General features: G+C 36.3%; 1 protein-coding gene across 3 annotated transcripts in view; it reads right to left on the minus strand.

The window, feature by feature from the left end:
- Positions 1-24,000, minus strand: part of LOC143017737 (uncharacterized) — a 346,603-nt gene that overhangs the window by 6,664 nt on the left and 315,939 nt on the right. For all 3 annotated transcript variants that reach the window (XM_076172543.1, XM_076172542.1, XM_076172544.1), the window contains 2 exons: positions 2,611-2,989; positions 91-246 (listed from right to left, as the gene is read on the minus strand). In XM_076172543.1, the coding sequence (XP_076028658.1) occupies positions 91-246; positions 2,611-2,964 (510 nt within the window). In that variant the 5' untranslated portion in view covers positions 2,965-2,989. The remainder of the gene's footprint in view (positions 1-90; positions 247-2,610; positions 2,990-24,000) is intronic.

Genomic DNA, 24,000 nt, shown 5'->3' on the forward strand with positions numbered 1-24,000 from the left:
CTGAGCTCTGGGGAACCCCCCACATGCTCCCCCCTCCCCCATCCCTCGGGGGAGATACCCCACACCCAGAGTGACAGAGGACCCACGAACCCGTGGTAGGACGGTGGCGCGCCGTGGGGTGCAGGCGGCCACGATGAACGCGGCTGCCCCCATGGCGAGAATGAGTCCGCCCAAGAGGAGAGACCAACGGAAGCCCGTCCCTGAGCAAGAGGTCACGCCAGCTCGCTTCACCAGGTAGACTTCCTCCTGTGGGAGAGAAGAGAGTTAGGAGACCTGGTGGAGGTCGAGGGGCTGTGTTGTCCAGACTGGATCATGCAGACATCATAGGGGGGATGCAGCATCACACACACACACACACACACACACACACACACACACACACACACACACACACACACACACACACACACACACACACACACACACACCCATGCACGCACACACACACACACACACGCACACATGCACGCACACACACACACACACACACACACACACACACACACACACAGTATATACATACTATATATATATACACATATATGTAATGTAACCAGCCTATATGCCCAGCGTATCCCGGGGCTTACGATTACCAATTCTAAAACATGTTTTGAGGCAATAAATTATGGTACGGAGGAAAAGTAATTACAAAGTACTATTTTATGTTAATTAAGGTAATGGAGTTTGAAATATGTTTGGGAATACAAATGACAGTCTTTTATAATTTAAAGATATCTATCCTTTGTTTAATCAAGTTTGAAATATATACATATTTGAGTATTGATTTTTTTTTTATTCCTTGGTCAGATCAGTGTCAAATTATGGAAATAATTCATAAAATTTAAATGCACTTTCCGTTCAAAATTTTATTTTATTAGAATAGAATATAGATTAGAGGGAATATTTTATTTAGAAAATTAAGAAAAGGGGACAATAATTAAAAAAGTATGGGTAAAACTGGTGTAGAGGAACGTCGTAGATGTCTTTGGAAAAGGAGTGTTCAAATTACGTGAAAAATTCTTCCCTCCCATGCACGTCCCTTTACCGTGGTGAGATTGCGAAAGAAGTCTATCAATATTAGTAAGACAAACTGGTCTCTTTGCAAGAACCATTTGTCTAACTCGTGGGCTTAGGGGGCATATTTACTGCAGGAATTCTACGAAATTTTATATTACATGAGAGAGAGAGAGAGAGAGAGAGAGAGAGAGAGAGAGGAGATCAATTCTGGGCCCCTTGTACCCCTCCCATGGGTGTGGCGAGATATGTCGTCATTTAGCACCTGGCTGCATCGCGACGCGATGGGAATGATGGCGGTGCACAATAATGCACAGAATATGTGTATTATGTTTCATCCATGAAAACAAGTTTTGGCTCACCCACACGACCACACCCTAAGCTGTTCTGTACCCACTGGGAGTTCTTGTAAGCATGAGGAGGCTCCTGTCTTAGAAAACACAAATTCTATATGAATGCCATCGTGCATCTGGCTGCATAACCGTTGGGCTGTGGCGTTATCAGATGATTATTTTCCCGTCTGCGGATCCAAGGCCTTTTGTTCCAGGGAAAACATAAATTGTGTTGTTATGTAAATATAACCCTTTCAGTGACTAATTCTCTTTGTACATTTTATTATGGCTGCAGTCAGGTGATTTTAGTCAGCTGAAGGAAGCTGGCAATCAAAGGGTAAGACTTACAAGATACTGTAAGATATTACAAGCGTCTCTACTACTGTCGTGGAGTAGCTCACTTTAACATCTGATGATTGCCAGGATCTCCTTCAGCTTAGGGTCGTTATTGTGCTAACTACCAGTCCCGTGACTGCTAGCGAATAATTTAAGCAATGAGGTGCTTAGCAAGTGGGAATCAAACCCGGGCCTTAGTGTTCACGAAGAGAGTTCTAAACCCAATGAGCCAAGCTGTACTCTAACACAGCTAGTGTCCAGAAAGTGTTAGGTCCTAATTTGAGCTAATCTGACAATTAAAGATCCTGAAACATTACCTCAACAAGCCCTCTATGATCTATTATAAGAAATATGTGACATATAACCAGTTTGTTCTGGTGAGCACAAGGAGATTTCATTCAGACTAGAGAACCTCCAAACCAGTCTTAACAATGTGCCTTATGAATTGCTGTTCTCTAGCCCCCAAGAGTCCGCTTCAGTGCTGAATTTAATCAATAAGTATCCGCTAACTTCCACTAGATTTGTCCTTGATGTCATATCACCAACAACTGAAAGTACAAGGTGTTTACGTGGATGAGGTAATATCACACTGGGCTATTTTCCCTTCCACATTCTACCTCCAACTTTCATTTGAATAACTAGAATGACTTTGTTTACAGAAATCCTGACTTCTCGAAGAACATTTTAACAGTATGTCTAACATTCGTCTAGGTTTATAATATCTTCGTCCATCATTCAGCTTTGCTATATATGACGGAACGATATTATGATATTTGGAGTTTTGAAAAATAAAATATTGTAATCGAAATCGCCTTCACTCAAACGAACTCTTAACTCTCGCCGCTGATGAAACCCGTGGAAGCCCAGTGTGCTCTTTTAGTACGTACGTGTTATGTTGTAGAATCTTTGTAGGGACATAATGACCTACCTGATGGAAGTCCTCGTAGATGTTGGGGTTTTGCACGTGCTGCCGTTCATAGAAATGGTGCAGGTAGTTCTTGACCCCGAAGAAAGAGCATTTGGTCGTAGGAGTCTCAGGACCCTTGAGGCCATCGTTGATGACAGGATCCCTCGGAAGTCGTTGGTCCTTCTCATTGGTCAAAACCAACGAGAGCCGGGGTTTCGAATTCCGCTTGTTTTTATTCGTAGGTGACCCTTGGGTCGTCCTGGCAGGTAGGGACTCCTGGTTGGGGGCGTCCTTAGATTCTGCAGGAGAGTCGTCTGCAGGTTGTGACTTTACGAGGGGCTCTGTTTCTAGCGCTTCCCCATCGCTCTCTTCCATGCTGACGACGGCGCTGCTGGGCACCCTGAAATAGTAAGAAATTAAGGTGATTAATCAGTAATACACTCAACTTTTTGTGTACCGTTTATGTTTGAGAGAGACTCCGCCCTCTGATTGGTTACTGCATGATTATCGTTTCGTATTGATTCGTTTCACGTTCATATATGATTTGCTTGAGGGTAATCAGTTCTATCGTACTTTAATCTAGAATTTTCCTCTTACAAAGGAATGCACATTTGGCAGCATTATTTTTCCGAAATAAGTGTGGGAAAAGCGAAACCTAATTCTATTAATTTTTTAATTTTTATCTATTTTTCCTTGACGTACATAATTCGGTAAATACATGGTATGATGATTTATTCCGAACGTATTCTCCGAAAGTGTCAGTTTGGCTATGACTTCGTCTGTAGTTTCCATGAACTATTTCCCTTACATCTATATTCTATATTCTACATTCTGCGGAAAAAACAACAAGGAAAATAATTATATGATGACCGAGCGCTTTCGTCTATTTAGACATCTAAAAAGACGTCTAGATACACGAAAGCGCTCGGTCATCATTTTATCATTTTCCTTGGTGGTTTTTCCGCATATTTAGAATCACGAATTCATGTGATTTTTCATACATTCTACATTCTGTATTCCGTTTTCCGTATTCCATATTCTACATATAATCTACATTCCTAAGCTTTGATATCTTCATGCTAATGAACATCTGCATAAGAGATAAAATTCAATACCTTTAGCGTATTGTCTTTTTTATGTGTGTATGTATGTATGTATGTATGTATGCATATATGTATGTATATATGTATGTATGTATGTACTGGATGTAATATACGAAAGCGCTCTGCTTCGTTAGTTTCTTTTTCCAAGTGGTCTACTTTGCATGTATGCATGTATGTATATAAGTACATATGTATGTATGTATGTATGTACGTATATATGTATTTATGTATGTGTGTACGTATGCATGTTTATATGTATGTATGCATGTATGTATGTATGTATGTATGTATGTATATATGTATGTCTGTATATATGTATGTATGTATATATGTATATATATATATATATATATGTATGTACGTACATATGTATGTATGTATGTACGTATGTATGTAGGCATGTATGTATATATGTATGTCCGTACGTATGTATGTATATATGTATGTACGTATGAATATACATATATATGTATGTACGTATGAATGTATGTATGTGTGTATGTATGTATATATGTATGTATATAAGCATGTATGTACAAATGCATGTATGTACATATGTATGTAGTATGTATGTATACATGTATGTATGTATGTATATATATGTATGTGCGTATGTATGTATATATGTGTATATATGTATATATATATGCATGTATGTATATATACATATATGTATGTACGTATGTATGTATATATGTATGTACATATGCATATATGTACATATGTAGTATGTAGGTATGTATATATACATATATGTATGTATGCATGTATGTATACATATATATATATGTATGTATGCATGTATGTTTACATATATGTATGTATGTATAAATTTGTTTGAAATGCATCAATAGGAAACAAATATTTTGAACCTCGATAATGAAACAAATGTCACTCAGGCATATATATAATCAATCTCCAATTTAATTTTCTCTTGTTTTTTATGTAAACATTCTGTCCTGGTTTTCAAGGATTTTCATTGATGATAATGCTACAAGCACTATTTCTACATGTATTACTTATGATGAAGACGACAGTTATGATAATGATAATAATGTTGATAATAGTGATAATATTAGTAATGATAATGGTAATAATAATGATAGTAATAATACTAGTGATAATGATAAAAGTAATAACAACAATGATAATGATAATGGTAATAATAAGTGATAAAAATAGTAAATAAATAATAGTAATAGTAATAATAATAATAATAATAATAATAATAATAATAATAATAATAATAATAATAATAATAATAATAATAATAATAATAATAATAATGATTATAATAATATGAACAATAATGATAATAATAATGACAACAGCAACGGGAACAAGAACAGCGACACTCAAGAATCTGAGGAAACTAAGTGAGCTTTACCGCACAAGTGACGTCACTAGCTCTGAATGTAGGCGTCATAACATAATTTTTTTTATATTACTAACGATATTTGAATATTTCCTACATATATTATTTTTATGATGAATCATCTAAGTACAACTGTATAAGTATTTCTTTAAATTCCTCATCAACGTATTTTTTTAATTTGTTCATTAATTTATCTATAGTGTAGACAGGCAGCAAGACTTCTAATATATATATTTCATTCAAGGTGATGGTGCTTGCTGCATTGATTATTTTTCTGTAGACAGTTACTTTTGTTTTAACGACCAATTAAACAATTAATTACTTGATACATTTATCTATTTATCTGCTTAATAATTTATCTACTTATTGAATTATCTATTATTAATTAACTAATTTATTCAATTTATTTATCTATCAATTCATTTATATTTTTTGGGGACTACGCCTATCAATTCTATTCAGCTATGGGATCGTCCCCTTAATAAGGGTTTAGCTCAGACTTAGGCTTAGTCGTTTCTATTCAGGCTCAGGGTGAGGCGTCACAGTAAAGGGAAGACAAATACAAATACCAAAAAAAAAAAAAATCAGATATTGTGACGTCTTCAAGGCATTTTTATTCACCCGAAGAAGGGAGGGAGGGAGGGTGAGAGAGGGTGAGGAAGGGGGGTAGGGGTTCGCCATATTATGGAGATTAATGAAACAGCCTTCGACAGTGAAAAAGCTCACGGGGATGTGGCTCCTTCTTGAAGCTGGGTGATAAAAAAGGAAACTAAAATGAAGGGGACGGGAAGTAGGACGGGCACGGGGAAGGGGAAGGGGAAAAAGGGGAAGAGGAGGCGTCACGACAGCGAAGGAAATGGGTGTAGGTGTGGTGGTTAAAGTGGCATTCGGAGCGAGTGAAGAACGATCGTGTGCGGGTCTTTTGTGATGGGAATGGACGCCGATGGTGTCGTAGTCGTCGTCGTCGTCGTCTTCGTCGTCGTTGTTGTCGTCGTTGCATAAGAATGAGGTATGGTGGATTCGATGGCCAAGTAGAAGATATAATGGGATTTTGATCCAAGAGTTGATAGACATAGACTTAGGTATAGGCATAGACATGCATAAACATTGCTATAGACATAGACATAAACATATAGACATAGACATATGCACATAGACATAGGAGTAGGCGTAATAGTAGGCGTAGACACAGGCATCTTCAATTCCATCTAGAGGTCCAGCCATGAGGGGCTGACATTCAGTCCCCGGACTGGGCTCAAAATATCTCTATGTCAACTTCAACCGTATTTCCTCCATTTTTTCGGATAAGAGAGAAGATAATCAATGATGGATTCCCTCCTATCACTTTGGGTAGGTGACACAGAAACTGCTCCACATTAATGTGCCGTAAAGTGTCCCTGCCGGGAACTACGATACCGTCTTTTGGGTGGTCTGCCGTTAGGTTTTAGAAGACACATTTTTATAACCGAGTTTTGACTATTGCCGAGTCATAGAATGCCGAGTTTGGGAGCTTCGACCTGTAACTTTTTTTTTTTTTTTTTTTTTTCCAGACATCTAGGGGACCGTTGAGAGCTACTATACGGATACGGGCTTCCAGTCGATGGAATTCGAGGCATCTATTAGTATTATATGTATTATGTGTATATGCCACCATATGTTTATGTATATACCGGTGTGTATATATTCATGCATGTATGTACGTATGTATGTATATATGTATGCAGGTATATATGTATGTATGTATGTACGTATGTACGTATATATGTATGCATGTATATATGTATGCATGTATGTATGTATATATGTATGCATGTATGTATGTATGCATGTATCTATGTACGCATGTATGCATGTAAGTATATATGTATGCATGTATGTATGTATGTATATGTGTGTGCATGTATATATATATATATATATATATATATGTATGTATGTATGTGTGTATGTATGTGTGTGTGCATGTACGTATGTATGCATGCATATATGTATGTCTATATGTATATGTGTATTATGTATCTATGTATGTGTGTATGTATGTGTGTGTGCATGTACTTATGTATGCATGCATGTATGTATGTCTATATGTATGTGTGTATTATGCATGTATGTATATATATATATATGTATGTATGCATGTATGTATGTATGTATGTATGAATGTATGTATATATGTATCGTGACATCATTACAGGTGTATGAATGGTAAGAATGGAAGGACGCGATTAGAAATAAAGTCTCTTGTTCCCAATCGTGTCTTTCCATTTTTACCATTCGTATATATGTATGTATATATGTATGTATGTATGTGTGCATGTATGTATGCATGCATGTCTATATGTGTATTTATGTATGTATGTATGTATGTATGTATGTAATGTATGTATTCATGTATGTGTGTGTATGTACGTATGTATGTATGTACGTACGTATATATGTATATATGTATGTGTGTATGTACGGATGGAATATCACGCTGGTGATGTTGGCTGACTATTCCATTCAGAGCATCAGTAATCCCTGTCTCGTAATCATGTCCTCTCGACATTGATCTGATATTAATATACCAAAACGAATATAATCGTTCATAATTGATCGTATCTACCATTACCTGTACATTATATCATGACACTACGCGAATTATTTTGATACAATGTTGTTCGTAAATGAGGAGATGATCCAGTTTAAACCGGATATTGTGCTCATTGACATAGGGTCAACTTTGATATACATAATCATATTAGTATATATTTAGACTATTCTAGCCTTATGCCGTTGATATGGGATAATCTGTTTGATCTGGATTTAATTCCACGTGTATTTCTTTTTGTTGAAATGTTTCCAACTATATAGAAAAATATCACTGTTTTTTTTTTTTTGTATTATATCAAATATGACATCGTATCTTTTGTTCTGAGTAATCAATCTATCAATGAGATATGGATCAAAAGGTCTCCTGTCGGCATGCTCCGCCTTTGTAATCCCTTTGAGTCAATCAATCAGTCATTCAGTCAGTCAATCAATAAATCAGTCAGCCACTCAATCAATCTGCAATTCCGAGTCCACTACTGAACAAAGGCCTTTCTCACACTGTTACATGACTCGTGCGACAGAGCTCGTCTCTGCCACGTCACTCCTGCAAACTTCACTCAAAAAGAGATGGCAAAGGACAAACTTGTTTTGGTGTAAACAGATGCCTCGGAGTAACCACGGTTTAACTTAAGAAAAGTAAACACTCTATTACAGTTTAATTTAAGTAAGAAAAGTAAACACTTTACGCTGTCCTACACTGAATTCGGGTTTCACCATAATTTATATATATTACCCAATTTGTCATATTTAAGAAGCTTATCACAGTTTATGTATGCAGTTGAATTAATTCCCTATTCTAAGAATGTCATTCCCTCTTGATCATAGTGTCTTCTCTTTGACTAACTTTCAGCTAATGTCTACTGGTGACGCCGTTTTTGTTTTTTTTCGTCTGTTTTCATTTAATCATGATTTTTAGGAAAAACCTAATTTGGTGTTCACCGTTGCGTTGATGTTACTTCTTTTCTTTTCCTCACTTTGATCTCACCACTTGTGTGTGCATGTGTGTGTGTGTGTGTGTGTGTGTGTGTGTGTGTGAACGTGCGTGCGTGCATGTGTAACATACGGGTGTATGTTACTGGGTGCATTGGTGACGTAGGGAGAGTGATGCGCGGTTTGGCTTGTGTAATTTATTCTAGTTAAGATACGTGTGCGTCGGCCTAAGGACGGACGTGGCGTGGTCCCCAAGTAGGGGGACCGACCACGAAGGCCTAGTGACGCGCTACAAGTGTAGAGGTCAGACTGAATGACTGAATTGTCTGAATCTGAACGGCCTGCCCGCTTGGGGCAGGCAATATATATACAAAAGACCGACCTGACGCCTTGAGCAGACGCGACCTAATTGCGGTGACCCTTTCTAGCCTCCGAGCGTTGAGTCAGATCAGTTACCACACAACTCTACCATGCATCAACTTGCACCTTACGCAAAAGCATGTTTGTGGGGTACATTTACACCACACGGGCGTGTGTGTGTGTTTGTGTGTGTGTGTGTGTGTGTGTGTGTGTGTGTGTGTGCGTGTGTGTGTTTGTGTATTCGTATACTTTGGGCGCAGAGAGAAATTTTGAAAACATTAGGAAGAAGGTTAATATTTGTGAAAACCTTGTCGTATTCAATGCAATATATATATATATATGTATATATATATATATATATATATATATATATATATATATATATGTGTGTGTGTGTGTGTGTGTGTGTGTGTGTGTGTGTGTGTGTGTGTGTAAATAACCTATGTATGTACGAGTATATGCCTATATCTATAAGTGTGCATGTGCACCTATTTATGAAAAGAAGTAGCGAGGGCAGAAGGCACGACAACAAAGGGAAGCGAATTCCTTTGAGAACTGCCTTTGATGTTTGGTAAGAACAGAGGCTGAAGATGAAGCGAAGAAAAGAAAAAAAAAAGAAAAAAAAAAAAAAGAGGTGGAATTTGTCTGTCATAACCAGAAAGGAAACTCAAAGATATATTATGAATATATGGATGATTTATGACGTCATATCGCTAGGCATCGATTGAAATTGATAAACATCTTTATTACCGAAGGTGGGAATACCGTGATGAGGAATAGAATAGTCTAATGACAAAAATAATAATAAGAAAACTACAGCTATATACGTAAAGGGTTAATTATGTAAAGAAATGTTTATTTTGAATATTCTTTTATCAACTAACTCTAAGGTGTCTATTGTACACTGTTGGACTGCCAGATCTACGTGCAAAGCATACTTAAATTTTGTTCTCAATTTATTTCGCATTAGTTTTTTTTTTTTTTTTCATGGTTCCCTAGTGGTATTTGATATTTGTGACCATTTAGAATTAAAATTAAAACACCAAACATCAAAATAATTCTTTGAATTCGGTGCGATATCGAAAAATTTCGACATATCTGGTTGACTTTTATCCATATTTTTATATAATATTGAATCCAACATTGCGACTGAGAACGTGTGTGATATATCTATTAATATATCTATTAATATATCCATCATTTTGTAGTTTCAGTTTATCAAAAAAAATTGTGAAGGAACATTATTACTAGGGCTAAAGAAAAATCGTAATGGTGGAGGAATACTTGACAAACTCTAAGGAAAGAAAATGATAAGAAGATTAAAATCAATACGAATTTATATAATTTTTTACAATCTCAATCAATCAATCAATCAATCAAATCAGCCATCCTGAATCCACTGCTGAACAAAGGCCTCCTTCGTAGCATTCCATGATTCATACGACCGCGCCAACTTCCGCTACGTCACTCCTGTAAACTTCTCAATCTCGTTTCTCCACCTCCTGTCTGGTCTCCCTCTTCCACGCTTTCCATCCAGCCGCGTCCACTCAGTAACGCACTTGCTCCATCGCTCATCAGTCATTCGCACTAACTTACCTGCCCAATTCCACTTCCTCTCTTTCACCGCCTCTACAATATCTTTCACTCTAGTCTGCTCTCTCACCCAACTTACTTTCGGTCTCTCAACGATATTCCCATCATTGATCTCTCCATTCTCCTCTGTGCTGTCCTTAGTTTTGTTTCCATTGTCCTCGTCAGTTTTTAAGTCTCACACCCGTAGATTATTGCTGGCAGAATGCATTGATTGTAAAATTTATGTTTTAAACATGAAGGTGGAGAGCCTCTCAGGATTTTATTATACTTACCAAACACTTTCCAACCAATTATGATAAGCATTTTTATTTCATTATCATGATCTTTCGTCACTTTCACCTTGTGGCCTAAATAATTATACTCTTCAACTTCTTCAAGACTCTCACCATCGATTATAATCTCTTTACTTTTAACTTTCGTGTTGAATATTACTTTGGATTTGGTCTTATTTGTTTCTAAACTTATTTTGAAACTTTCCTTGTTCAGATCACTCAGCATATATTGTAAGTTCTTGCTCTTTCTGAAATAAGAATGATGTCATCCGCAAATCTTAGGTGGTTCAAATATTCGCCATTAATCTTCAAACCTTTTTTTGCCAACTTATGCACACATCAACTTCTATTATGTTAATTCCATGGCGTCAACACTAAACTAAATTTCATTTAGTAAGTAGAGTTATATTCTTTCTTAGTATCTCTTCAGAATTGAGGAAGAAAGAAATTCGACCGTTTCAGAGACCTATTAGGAGTTCGTGTTAGTTGAGCCATCAATCAATCAATCAATCTTTCTTAGTGTTTATTTTCCGCCTTCCCTTAAGGATCTAATTATCCTCCTTTGCAGAACCTTGCCATTATTTGATCTACTTTTAATTTCAGTCTTAATTTTACAGTTTCTCTGCACTGCCTACACATGCACAAGTTTGGTAAAGATGGCACATCTCCAACAGAAATATTTACGAGACATTTCTTAAGTTATTTTGATTCTAGGGCGTTACTTTTGCAACTATCTGAATATGACTAGAACTATGTGATTTTGTCCTCTAAATGATTGTCTGTTCCGTTTCTGGTTTTTATTATTTTAATCTTTGATATAGTGAACACTAAAACTATTTCACTTGCGTCTGTCATCTGCGTCGTTCTTATTTGTGAAGTTTGTGTATTTTTCTTTATTTGTCTTGAATGATTCTTACATTAGCGGTCTTACTAAACGTCGACCAAAGTCGACCAACGCCGACCAAAACCACACAATGACGGTTTTTGCTCAAATGCATAATTTATATATAAAAATAGCATATGGTTGCATTATTTGACTTTGGTCGACGTTTAGTGAGACCCATGTAAGGTATATGATACGTCATCTTGAATAAGTACATTTTTTTCAATGGTGGTGGTACATCTTGTGACGCACTATTATTTCCTCATCATTCTTGGAAATGATATTTTTTCACATGGATTTGTAACCATCATCTTTCTTAATTCAATTTCCCAACTATTTGTTCTCCATTAGGATATTTGTTAAATTTTGTCGTCATCTTTGTACGAATTTAGTATTTTGATCTTTAGCAAAACTGTTTTGTTTTCTTATATTTATATTTTCATCTATTCAGTGCAGTTTTTTTGGTTATTGCCTTATTTTATTGCCTTATTATTGCCTTGCCTTTGTTATTAAAGCTTACGATCAAGTGACCATATAAAGTGGGCTTTAGACTTTCCACTTGAGTTTCTATTTCTACTTTGTTCATTTTACTTTCTCAACTTTATTGATCGGTTTTGTGATCAACACCTAGTCTTTCTGGTTCCCATTTTCTGTGTTTCCACGGAATTGATCACGTGGTTACAGTCTAACTCATAGATCTTGCCGTCATTCATTAAGTTATCAATAAACGAGCCCCTTAATTATCATAACCTCTACTGTCTTTTTACGTTGACTGTGTTTTACAATTGCTTTCTTTGTAGCATATTCGTTGCATCTCTATATAATGATATTGCTTAGTATGTCCCTTGTTTTTATTTGCCATTTCTGAAAATTCACCTTTGTAGTAGTTCCATTATTCATAAGAATTATAGTAGCCACTCGTAGGGATTTTGGCAAGAGTAGGGGCACCCTACGGTTAAATTCACAATATCCAGGGTAAAAAATCACAGTTTGTAGGGTAATATGTACTATTTCAAAATATACGAATATTTAGTTTGATTTTTAAATATGATTGCTAAAACGCCTATTTCTGGTATGCCACCATGTATGTTAAATCACCATATATGTTATATCACCATATATGTAATCAAACCGATTTTGGCGGGGTATAACGCATTTAAACAAGACTGATAGGGTATTCACACCCAAAATCCTGGTGCAATGAAGCCCAAGTTTCATCAATAATAATAATAATAATAATAATAATAATAATAATAATAATAATAATAATGATAATAATGATAATAATAATAATAATAATAATAATGATAATAATAATAATAATGATAATAATTAATAATAATAATAATAATAATAATAATAATAATAATAATGATAATAATGATAATAATAATAATAATAATAATAATGATAATAATAATAATAATGATAATAATTAATAATAATAATAATAATAATAATAATAATAATAATAATAATAATAATAATAATAATAATAATAATAATAATAATAACTAGGTTAGTTTGACAAGTCAAAACAATGAGTGTGGACACAGAATATAGTTCCCTATGGGACCCTACAATTCGCATTAGCTAGATATTATATAAACATTATATAAGACAATTCTGTGCATATTTCACTTGACTCATAGAAAGAGAGGGTACACAGTACTACTCTCTCTCTCTCTCACACACACACGACTCGATGGCGCGGTTGGCAGAGTTCCCGGCTGCCACTACGGAGGTCTGGATTCGAATCCCGCTCAGGGCTGAAATAATTTCAGTACCACTGCGCTGCGAGTCGTTACTCCAACTCTCGTGGGCTGGGAGTTGTGTGTGTGTGTGTGTTCGTGTAAGGTCACAGTATTACCCATAGATCGGTCATATGAGCTGTGAGCTCTCTTTCGAGAGGGAAATAGCTGTCGATCACGAGTCCAACACGTGATCCAAGACCATGGTGAATTAGTTAGAGGGCAGGATAGATAAGATGGGGGAGAGGGAGGGAGGAAAGACTTCGGGGTTTAGTGGAAGGAAAGAGTGAAATAGAAGGAAGTAAGAGTTATGATAGATGTGGGGCAGACCACTTGCTCGGTTAAATTATAATCTTGTGGACTTTTTGATGACTCGCACACACACGCAACCGTAGCACACCCAACAAAAAATACCAAAATATATATATATATATATATATATATATATATATATATATATATATATATATATATATATATATATATATATATATATATTACAATCGTGGTCTCCGCGTATTCATCCCTAGATATCCATTTCTCATGACGCATTTCATTATCCCCTCACTCTACAGTTCACGTCCACCCCAGACTTCATTTCCCATATATAAGCAACTCTTCTCCACCTAGCTCAGGGGTTCCCAAAGTGGTCGATATCGACCCCCAGGGCTCGATGAGGCCATCCAAGGGGTCGAAAGGGGGTCAGTGGATTTCTAGATGGTCGAAAGGGGGTCAGTGGATTGCTAGGGGGTCAAAAGGGGTCAGTAAATTACTATGGAGTCGAGAGGCAGTCTTTTAAATTTAATGGTCAGCATGAAATGGTCCTGTTCTCTTCCCGTACTGAAAGTGAGAATAATCAACCAAGCAATACAAAATCTGAACAACTGAGTCAGTTCACTCCGCGTCAAAACTCCTCCCCATTCTATGCATGTAGGGAGAGTCTTACACACGCTCAACCATATCGTGAACGAATATTAAGAAGACGACCTAGTGTAATATTATTGTCTTGAATATTACCGTGATATAATAAAGAATACACAATATCAGTATCAAACCTAGTGGTAAGTTATAAATATCTATTTTAAAACATGATGCCATTTGGCCCTTTTATAACGGATTAAAATAGAAATAGATAAATAAATAAATAAAAATAAACTAATAGAATAAGTAAAATCCACAAACACGAAAACTGTGACTATGGTACTTTAGAATTACCAAAAGTGATTTATGAGACGAGAACTACAGTAAAGAAACAGAACAATAATATCAACAACAATAGTAATAATAATAATAATAATAATAATAATAATAATAATAATGATAACAGTAACAACAACAACAACAATAATAATAATAATAATAATAATAATAATAATAATGATAATAATAATAATAGCAGTAATGACAATAACAACACCAATAATAATAATAAACTGACATAATACGTAAATTAATAGTTTGGTGGTCTATAGAAAATCTTAAACTTTATTAGGGGGTCGATGAGCTGAAAAGTTTGGGAACCCCTGATCTAGCCCAAGATCTAAGAATATATTTAGACCTTGATTTAGCCCCTCTGCGAGACCAACAGTTGCAATGGCGATTAAATAAAATATATTGAAGTTACTCCTTTCCTTCCTTCATTTTTCTTACAAGTTTTGTAGAAATATAACTTTGGTTTGTATATGATATTATTTTGCCTTTTTTATATTAATAAAATAATGTTTATAAATTTGTTTACTTAACATGTTGTATATTTTGTTTTTATTTTGTAGTAGTTATTATAATATACTATAATTAGTTTATATGTCTTGTTATATATGTATGTCTTTGCATAAAAACATAATTTTCCTGAAGATATTATTATTTACGTCAACTTGTGACGTTAATATTTTTTGTTCAGCATAGTAATTAAAATAATTGAGGAATAGAAAGATTGTATGCAAATTAATTTTGTTCGCGAGAGCACTTTACCCACTCCAGCCTTAATCCCTTTTCCATCAGGATCCGATCCTTTTGCGAGCAGTATTCAGTGCCACTGTAGTCTATTGCAAAATTGAAGACCTTCCACATACCACTGTGGAAAAAGGTCACCCTGAACGTCAACATCAATGAAGACCTCCAGAAGAAATCGTGCTCGGTAGAAGAACTCCGACAGAAGACCCTACAAGTCATCAACGGGTACACTGACCACAGGGCACTGTATACGGATGGTTCCAAGTGTGGCCGTAAGACAGGGACAGGGTTATATAGCTCCACAACCCGGATGATGTTCAGATTGCCGGACCATACGAGCATTTATATTGCCGAACTCTTCGGAATATCCAAAGCGATAGAAAATGCTCAATCTGACACACATAGTAACTTTGTTATTTTCTCAGATTCTTTGAGTGCATTACAGTCAATTAAATCAGGTAACCAAATGAGGAATTCTCTCCTGGGCAAAATCATTAGCGCACTCTCGACGACCAACAAGTCCATTACTCTCTCTTGGGTTCCCAGCCACATTGGGATCTCCGGGAACGAGAAAGCGGACACGCTGGCCAAATCTGCGTTAGAAAAGGACTATATCACAGATATACCCATAGACATAGGCACTTTCAATTCTATCATAAAAAAACAATTACACGCCCACTGGCAACACCAGTGGGACAATCTCCACATCACACACAAACAAAAAGAGCACATAACAGACTGGTCAACATCATACAGAAGAAATAGCCGGGAGGAAATCGCCATAGCAAGGCTGAGGATGAATTCCACCTACATCACCCACCTAGATCCTCATATCACTGGCGTATTTCCTCCCCAGTGCAACACCTGCAACACACTATCTGTAAGACACATAATCCTACCCTGCAAGAAATATAACACATAGCGCCAGACGCTTATACATCACTGTAGACTCAAGAATATTCATTTAAACGTGACAAATCTTTTGGCCAATGACTGTATTCTAATTGACAAAGTAGTGTTCTATTTGCGCACAATGGGACTGTTGTGGAAATTTTAATTGTAAATTAAACAGGATCGCATGTTCAAACCAGGCTTAATTACCCCCTCATTGGTCGATAGCCTTAAGATGAAAAAAAAAAAAAAAAAAAAAAAAACTACTACCATTCAGTGTCACGTGTTGAATAATATGGAACGTTCCAAGCACATCAACACCCACAGTACAATAACTCCCATATATATATTATATATATATATATATATATATATATATATATATATATATGAGTGGCTGGGTGGTGAGATAAACACGGAGAACCGTTGAAGTTTTATTAACTGACGTTCCGCTCTTAACAGAGCTTCTTCAGAAGAAGCTCTGTTAAGAGCGAAACGTCAGTTAATAAAACTTCAACGGTTCTCGGTGTTTATCGCACCACCCTGCCACTCATTTTGTCGCCCATTCTTCAACATATATATATATTTATATATATATATGTATATATATATACATATATATATATATTTTTTTTTTTCATGTAATGAGTATTTTTGTAATATGAAGTGATATCTGTACGGACCAGAGTAACATGTAGTTCTTTTCTGATTGGAGACTAGTCCCCTAAAAAATAAATAAATGTTACGCTTATCCACATTTTACTATTTCATTTCACTCACCTTTTTCCTTCACGTGGGCGTGATCATTCATGTCACGAGTGATGAACAGAAGCTCACGCATACAATTGTCCGGGTTAGGGAAAGGCAGGAATGTCACTTTCTTCACTTTATTCTAACTAACTAATATGAGGATGAACACGCGTGTTCAGCACCGTTATAAGGCTTACTCTGCTGCTGATGCGAGGTATGGCGAGTGACGCCGGGACGCACTCACGTCAAAAATGAGGCAAACCTGTGTGCGTTTCTCGCTGTGTAGGTGTTACTGCCAGTGAACAGTTGCCAGATGTCGCTAGCCATTTATAGAATCGTCCTGTTTTCAAAAAAGGATGTGTTTGTTGGATAATCATTTCACTTTGTGTTAAATTAGTAATTAACAATTAGACTCTATAGGTAACGTTTATTCTAGTTCTAGTTAGGTATATAATTTCAAATATGATAATGATGCCATAAGATAGCGCTGTGCAGGAATTTGCAAATAGAAGTACGTGTATCTGAAAAACATATAGTCACGTGCTGGGAGGTTGGTACGATGCATTGCATGTAGCTAGATAATGTAGGCCCTTGTGGACACTTAGTTGTAAGCCGAGGTATTTAATATATACTATAAGAAGGAGCAATGTGCCTCTGTGTATACTTCTTTCTGTGTGTGGTTGTGTACGTAATGTCTGACAAATAAGATATGCCGGAAAAACGATCTTCTAGAAAAAGTGAAGATGAAAATAGTGTGATTCAAAACTTAAACATTAAAAAAGACTAGGTAATAAAATCCTTATATGTCATTTGACAGTGACTTGGATGCGCTTTTGGTTTAAAATATAACAATTGAAAATGTTATATCAAAAGTAATCGCCTAAGCAACGAAATAATAAATTTCCTTTCGAAAAAATGTGCATTTTGATTTATTAATAAATAGTTAAAGGAGGTCGAAATCGAATAACACGCAAATAAAATTACTGTAATAGCAAGCTATAAATGATGGAATTATTTGGAAGTTAAGAGAAATCAGAATCCCGTGATTTTCAGGGGCGTTTACACTAGTATTTCATAATCTTCCTAAATAATAAATAAAAATGTAACTGTATTCTAAAATAAAGGCAATTACCTAGAGAACATTTATTTGAATGCCTCATGCTAAATTGTTTTCATTAATTATTAGTTAGTATTTATTTGTGATTGATTTGAAATAAGTTAGGTATAGGAAATGAAACAGTAATATGGAAACATCAATGTATTTTAGCATTTGGTACATTTTTAATATGTTTAAGGCTAAATTCCTTTTCCTTTTTGTTATCTTGCCTTTCAGTAAGGCAGCTTTGCCTCTTGGTTGGCCAAACTGACGCCTAGCAATGGTCGTTGGCTGACAAGAAATTTTTCTCTTTGCCGCCCCCGATGCATTAAAAATAGTGCAGCCTGCAGTCCGAAGGAAAGTAGTAACCTGCGCAGGATTTCTGCAGGCTTTCAGCCTCTGTTCAAATACCGCAAAGGAGCTGAGCATGCAGGTGCTTTTAGTTCTTTTTAATTCTCTATTGATCATGCTTGTGAACTCATCAATGCTGGTGCCAATTGATTGATTTTCATTTGTTGTCTCTGCGGAGGTCTCGATAACGACAGCTACATCTCCTTGCTCATCATCACATGCAGCTGGTTCTTTATTACCATGAGATACTGCATTAACAGGTGTATCAGCAAATAAGCCGTCGAAAAATTTCGATGTCAGCATCGGTTTGTCGCCGTATATCACCTTATACAAGACTTCTTTTTCAGCAACAGTGCAGGCGTATAGTTGTGGAAGGCGAACTGCGCTGTACTGCGACGCTGCTAATTGATGTTTGTAAACGCTTCCTGTGTTTCCACAGAGGCAGTTGCACATGCCGATTGAGAGGTCCACAATGTAACAAATGCCCTCTTGTGAAGCTGACACAACCGTATAAACTGTTCCTCCAGCATGAGTGACAGCGCACATTGGAATGGTGCTGGTGGAAGGTTTGCAAGAACTGTCCTTTTTGAGGAGGACATCTGACAACCGTAGACGAAGGTAATTGTTGTAAACGTCAGCCATTACCAACAGCAGCTGTGCAACTTGTGTGCCTTGGTCCTGTACACAATTAGGAAATAATAATTACAATTGTGAATTTGTTAATTACAAGAATTCCTATTATTAAAAATTTACATTAAAATTACGCTCAAATCTAAGGCTAAAGTAAGTGGGTTGCATACATCAAACATCTAAAATCAAGTATTTAACCCCTACCATACGGTGCCGCACACGTAGGCGTCATGAGGAGCAAGTGGATTAGCGACGCTGCCATATCGGAGTCTTGATTATATTTATTGTAGTCGCCCCTGTGTTTTTACATTCTCCCTATTCTGCTCTTAATCCCATTCTCTGTGGTTTTCAAAATTCACGGGTGAAAGAGAGAACAATCGATATAAGCGGTGACTATATTTTATGATGCGAGTATTATTACAACACGTCGTACGGCTGGCAGCTAATGCTGCCCGCGAGATTTAAGTCCCGTAGTGAAGTGGAGTTGCTGCAATCCAAATTCAGGAGTAAAATTTAATAAGTATAAAACACCAAGGTTTAAACCAAAAGCGCATCCAAGTCACTGTCAAATGACATATAAGGATTTTATTACCTAGTCTTTTTTAATGTTTAAGTTTTGAATCACATTATTTTCATCTTCACTTTTTCTAGAAGATCGTTTTTCCGGCGTATCTTATCTGTCAGACATTACGTACACAACCACACACAGAAAGAAGTATACACAGAGGCACATTGCTCCTTATTATAGTATATATTAAATACCTCGGCTTACAACTAAGTGTCCACAAGGGGCCTACATTATCTAGCTACATGCAATGCATCGTACCAAACTCCCAGCACGTGACTATATGTTTTTCAGATACACGTACTTCTATTTGCAAATTCCTGCACAGCGCTATCTTATGGCATCATTATCATATTTGAAATTATATACCTAACTAGAACTAGAATAAACGTTACCTATAGAGTCTAATTGTTAATTACTAATTTAACACAAAGTGAAATGATTATCCAACAAACACATCCTTTTTTGAAAACAGGACGATTCTATAAATGGCTAGCGACATCTGGCAACTGTTCACTGGCAGTAACACCTACACAGCGAGAAACGCACACGGGTTTGCCTCATTTTTGACGTGAGTCCCCCCCTTGGGGTACCCCCACACATACCCTCGCTACAATACCCCTTGCTATGCTTTCTCTCTCCGACATCACGCATCATTCACACGACCATACCAACCATCCAGGCACACTATGCAATATTCATTCATGCTCTTTCGCCACACAAATAAATTAAGGGCCCAGTCACACCAAGGTTACGACCTGTTTCCGACCACCGTCGACCAGGCTAATTTGTGCTGTTTCTCTGTTTATAAAAATAATTCAAGACGATGCTGCAATTGGAATGAAACTTCCCCGTCATGAAGATGACTATGATATAGCCACGGGGTGCTAACAATGAGAGAAACAAAAGTGCCACCGTCGAAGGTGGTCGAAAAACAGGTCGTAAGCAGCTTAGGGTCTTGAGTTATATTTCTCTGCGTTCAAACTCTCATTGACCGTTTGTGTGACTCCAATTCTTGTTACTAAGCACAATAACTGTCACGTGATCAATATTTTTGTGTGATGTTATATTGAAATTATTACTGATACTAAAAACTATATCTCCAACGTATTTTAATTAATAGATCTTGCTCAGTTAATAAGATTAACCGTGTCAGAATTTTGGAGAGGGATATAGATTGAGGGCAGCTTGTTTGTGGACGTGAACGGAGTTTGTTTGTAGACGTTTAACGGAGTGTTTTGATTGGACGAGGGAGAGCTCACTTCCCTTTCTCGTGTTTTGATTGGTCCCCATCCCTGGGGGGAGGAAATGAACGAAAAAAAAAAAAAAAAATCAGTGACTTTTGTTTCAGATATAGTTATACAGCATGTTCGAATTGAAAATCTAATTTTCGTTAAATAATTGAAAACTAATTTACCAGAACTCGGTATAAAAGAGAATATACACAGTTGAATGATTTTAAACATATTTTGATTAATCACTCGAACGAGATATATTATATATTTTTTCCGGAAAATTAGCTTTTACATTTAATGAAGTCTATGACCGGGTTATAAGTGCTTGAAAAAATGTTCGTTCGAATGTGAATTGATTAACTTAAACTTAGATCGTGAATGTAATTTATACAGACATCAATAAAAGGTTTGTAATATATGTAAGAAGTTTGACAATATTTCTTTTGGGAATAATTTCCAAATTACCTAATGTGTTTTAGAAGTTGAATACAGTAATCTATTTACAGCGGAGGAAGGGTGTCTATAACTATATAAAATCATCTAACGGTTGTTTGGGGTAGGAAGGGTGGGTGTGTGTGAGTTTGCCCACAGAGAGTGGCGCGAGTGGATTGACGTACCACCCGGCTCATGTTCTTAATTGATGACGATTGATGATTGATAGGGCTAAGGATGGTGACATAATGCCTGAACCTTTATTTTGAACACATGAAAATTTCAAGAATTACAAATAAACAGATAAAATAGGATATAGTATAGCTTTTATAGCTGGTGTCACGCTGTCTGTTGCAGTGGTTCCCAAACTATATCTTACCTGACGCCCCCCCCTCCTCTTTTGCTCATGTGAAATGATTCTTGCACTTATTTCTTAGCATTGTTCAGGAAAACAGATTTCTGTTTGTATTAAATTTTGATCATGAAAGCCACTCAAACAAATAATAGAAAATTCCAGAGACATTTTTCTAAGTAACAAAAAACGAAACATCTGGTTCAAAGGGAGCGAAAAATGCTTAAACATTAGCAAATTGGCAAAATTGACTTGCAATTTTAAGAAGAGATAATTTGAAAACATGGTATATAATATTTGGAAAGACTCATGAGACTAAGGCACAATTTATTAACTAATTTAGTGAGATGGATGGTTGGTATCGGTAACGTGTTCAAAACGTGTAAGGAGAACTAGCTTAATAGAAAACGGGTTGGAGTGACTGCTATAATCATATTTTGCATGTATGTAATGGCAGATATTTGTTCTTTGAATTATTTTATTATTCTGATTTAACAAATATTTTGAGCAGATGACTTCACGCCCCCCTTGTATCCTCCTCACGCCTCCCTAGGGGGGGGGGCGCCCCCTAGTTTGGGAACCACTGGTCTATAGACACTAGAGGAATTGGGCTGTATAACTTTGTAGATAAGACAGCTATATCAGTGTGACAAATGCCAGTAGTTTTATAGGACAATTCGGTTTTTTTTTTCCTACGTATGGTTATTTTTGTTTTGGGGTTTTGTCATTTTGCAAAGTCAATAGGAACAATGCACACTGGTATAGGTCTCGTTTGATCCTCTAAGAGGGGGTTTACACGGTCGAACGCGGTTCGACAGACACGTGTTTAAAGTGATGTGTGAACGGGGTATTTGGTTGTCGAACACGTTGGTTAAACCCCAAATCCCGTTCACACGTTCACACATCACCCCCGCCCCCTCCTCCCTCCTCTGATTACATTGCTAATACAATTAGTTGAAGGGAGATGATCAGTATACATTCAGTGTTATATGAATATTATAATATCGTATAGCATTAAAACGAAAACATATTGAGTGTTTTTTTATCAACCCATATGATTTTTAAGTTTCGTGAAAATAGTTTGCAGCTGTCAATGTAAGAGGATTATTTCTATCCTGTTTATTGGTCCATTGGATCGTCGTTTCATGTCATGTACAATCGATTTATAAATCATCAATTAGAATCATACTAAACGTAAGTTATAGTTATAAATAATTTATGATATTTTTTACAATGATTCCTGTGTATTATTTCTTTTAGATATCGTGTATTAACCTGGAAAATCGTGAAACTGTAATATGTATCAATCATACGATGCAACTCGCCATTTCCGGGTTTGTAAACAAACCACCGATTTCTAGTTGTTCACTTGTTCGGACACGTTGGAATCAGGAATCCCAAACCACTTTTGGCCCAAGTCTGGGTGGTCAGGAAGAGGTGTTTCGGACGCAGAACTATTACCGAAAGCTCGTAAATGTCAACTAATAAGTGTTTACGATAGTGACACCGTGGAGAAATCGTTTTCCTCTCATGTTCTCACGTTAGTTCGCCCTAAGAATCATGGCGGACGAAGTAAGTGTCGTTATCTTGTGTGAAGTGGTGTTACGGTGATTTTTTTTCTTAACATTTACGGAGAAATTTATTTACTTTATTTACTTGTGTTAAAGATAATGAATTGTTTTGAGAGCTTGTGATTTTCTTTTTTATTTGTGATCAGTTGTTAAGCGTGAAAAAAGTGAGCTTAGTTTAGATGTCTTCCTCAACCCCTCTTGTCCTAAACACGGCAGAATAAATGACCAACAATCTATCGTTTCACCAAATATTCAAATTGCCCTAGTTTGAATATAATAAGAGGTTATTGGTAATTAATTTTGCTGTGTTTAGTAGTGAAAGGGTGAAGGCAAGAAGGCAAATATGTTTTTTTTTTACGGAATCTCTTGTGACCGCCCATGTAAATTGTTAGATACCTCACAACGTAACAATTGTACGTGATATAGTCGACCGAACGACTACAAGTCCTTTTGAAAGCAGCTGCTCATCTTTATCGTCCAACAGTTGAAGGTAAGGATTAAGAAAATTCTGGGGAATAAGGGTTGATGTAGGTTAATATTATAAGTAATTTGGTCAGAAGCTGTGTGAAATGTTGATGTATTTGTTCTATGTATTTCACTTTTTTCTGGATGAAGATCGGCGTGTTTTGAGGTAAGATGATTTTCTCGAATGTTTTATGTGGTTCAAGTGAGTGTGACCTTGATTTTAAATTGCTCGTTTTGGTCGTCCCCCTAACAATATATTTA

The sequence above is a fragment of the Oratosquilla oratoria genome, chromosome 33 (assembly GCF_046742065.1).
Source record: "Oratosquilla oratoria isolate Oo_2021 chromosome 33, ASM4674206v1, whole genome shotgun sequence".
Taxonomy (NCBI): domain Eukaryota; kingdom Metazoa; phylum Arthropoda; class Malacostraca; order Stomatopoda; family Squillidae; genus Oratosquilla; species Oratosquilla oratoria.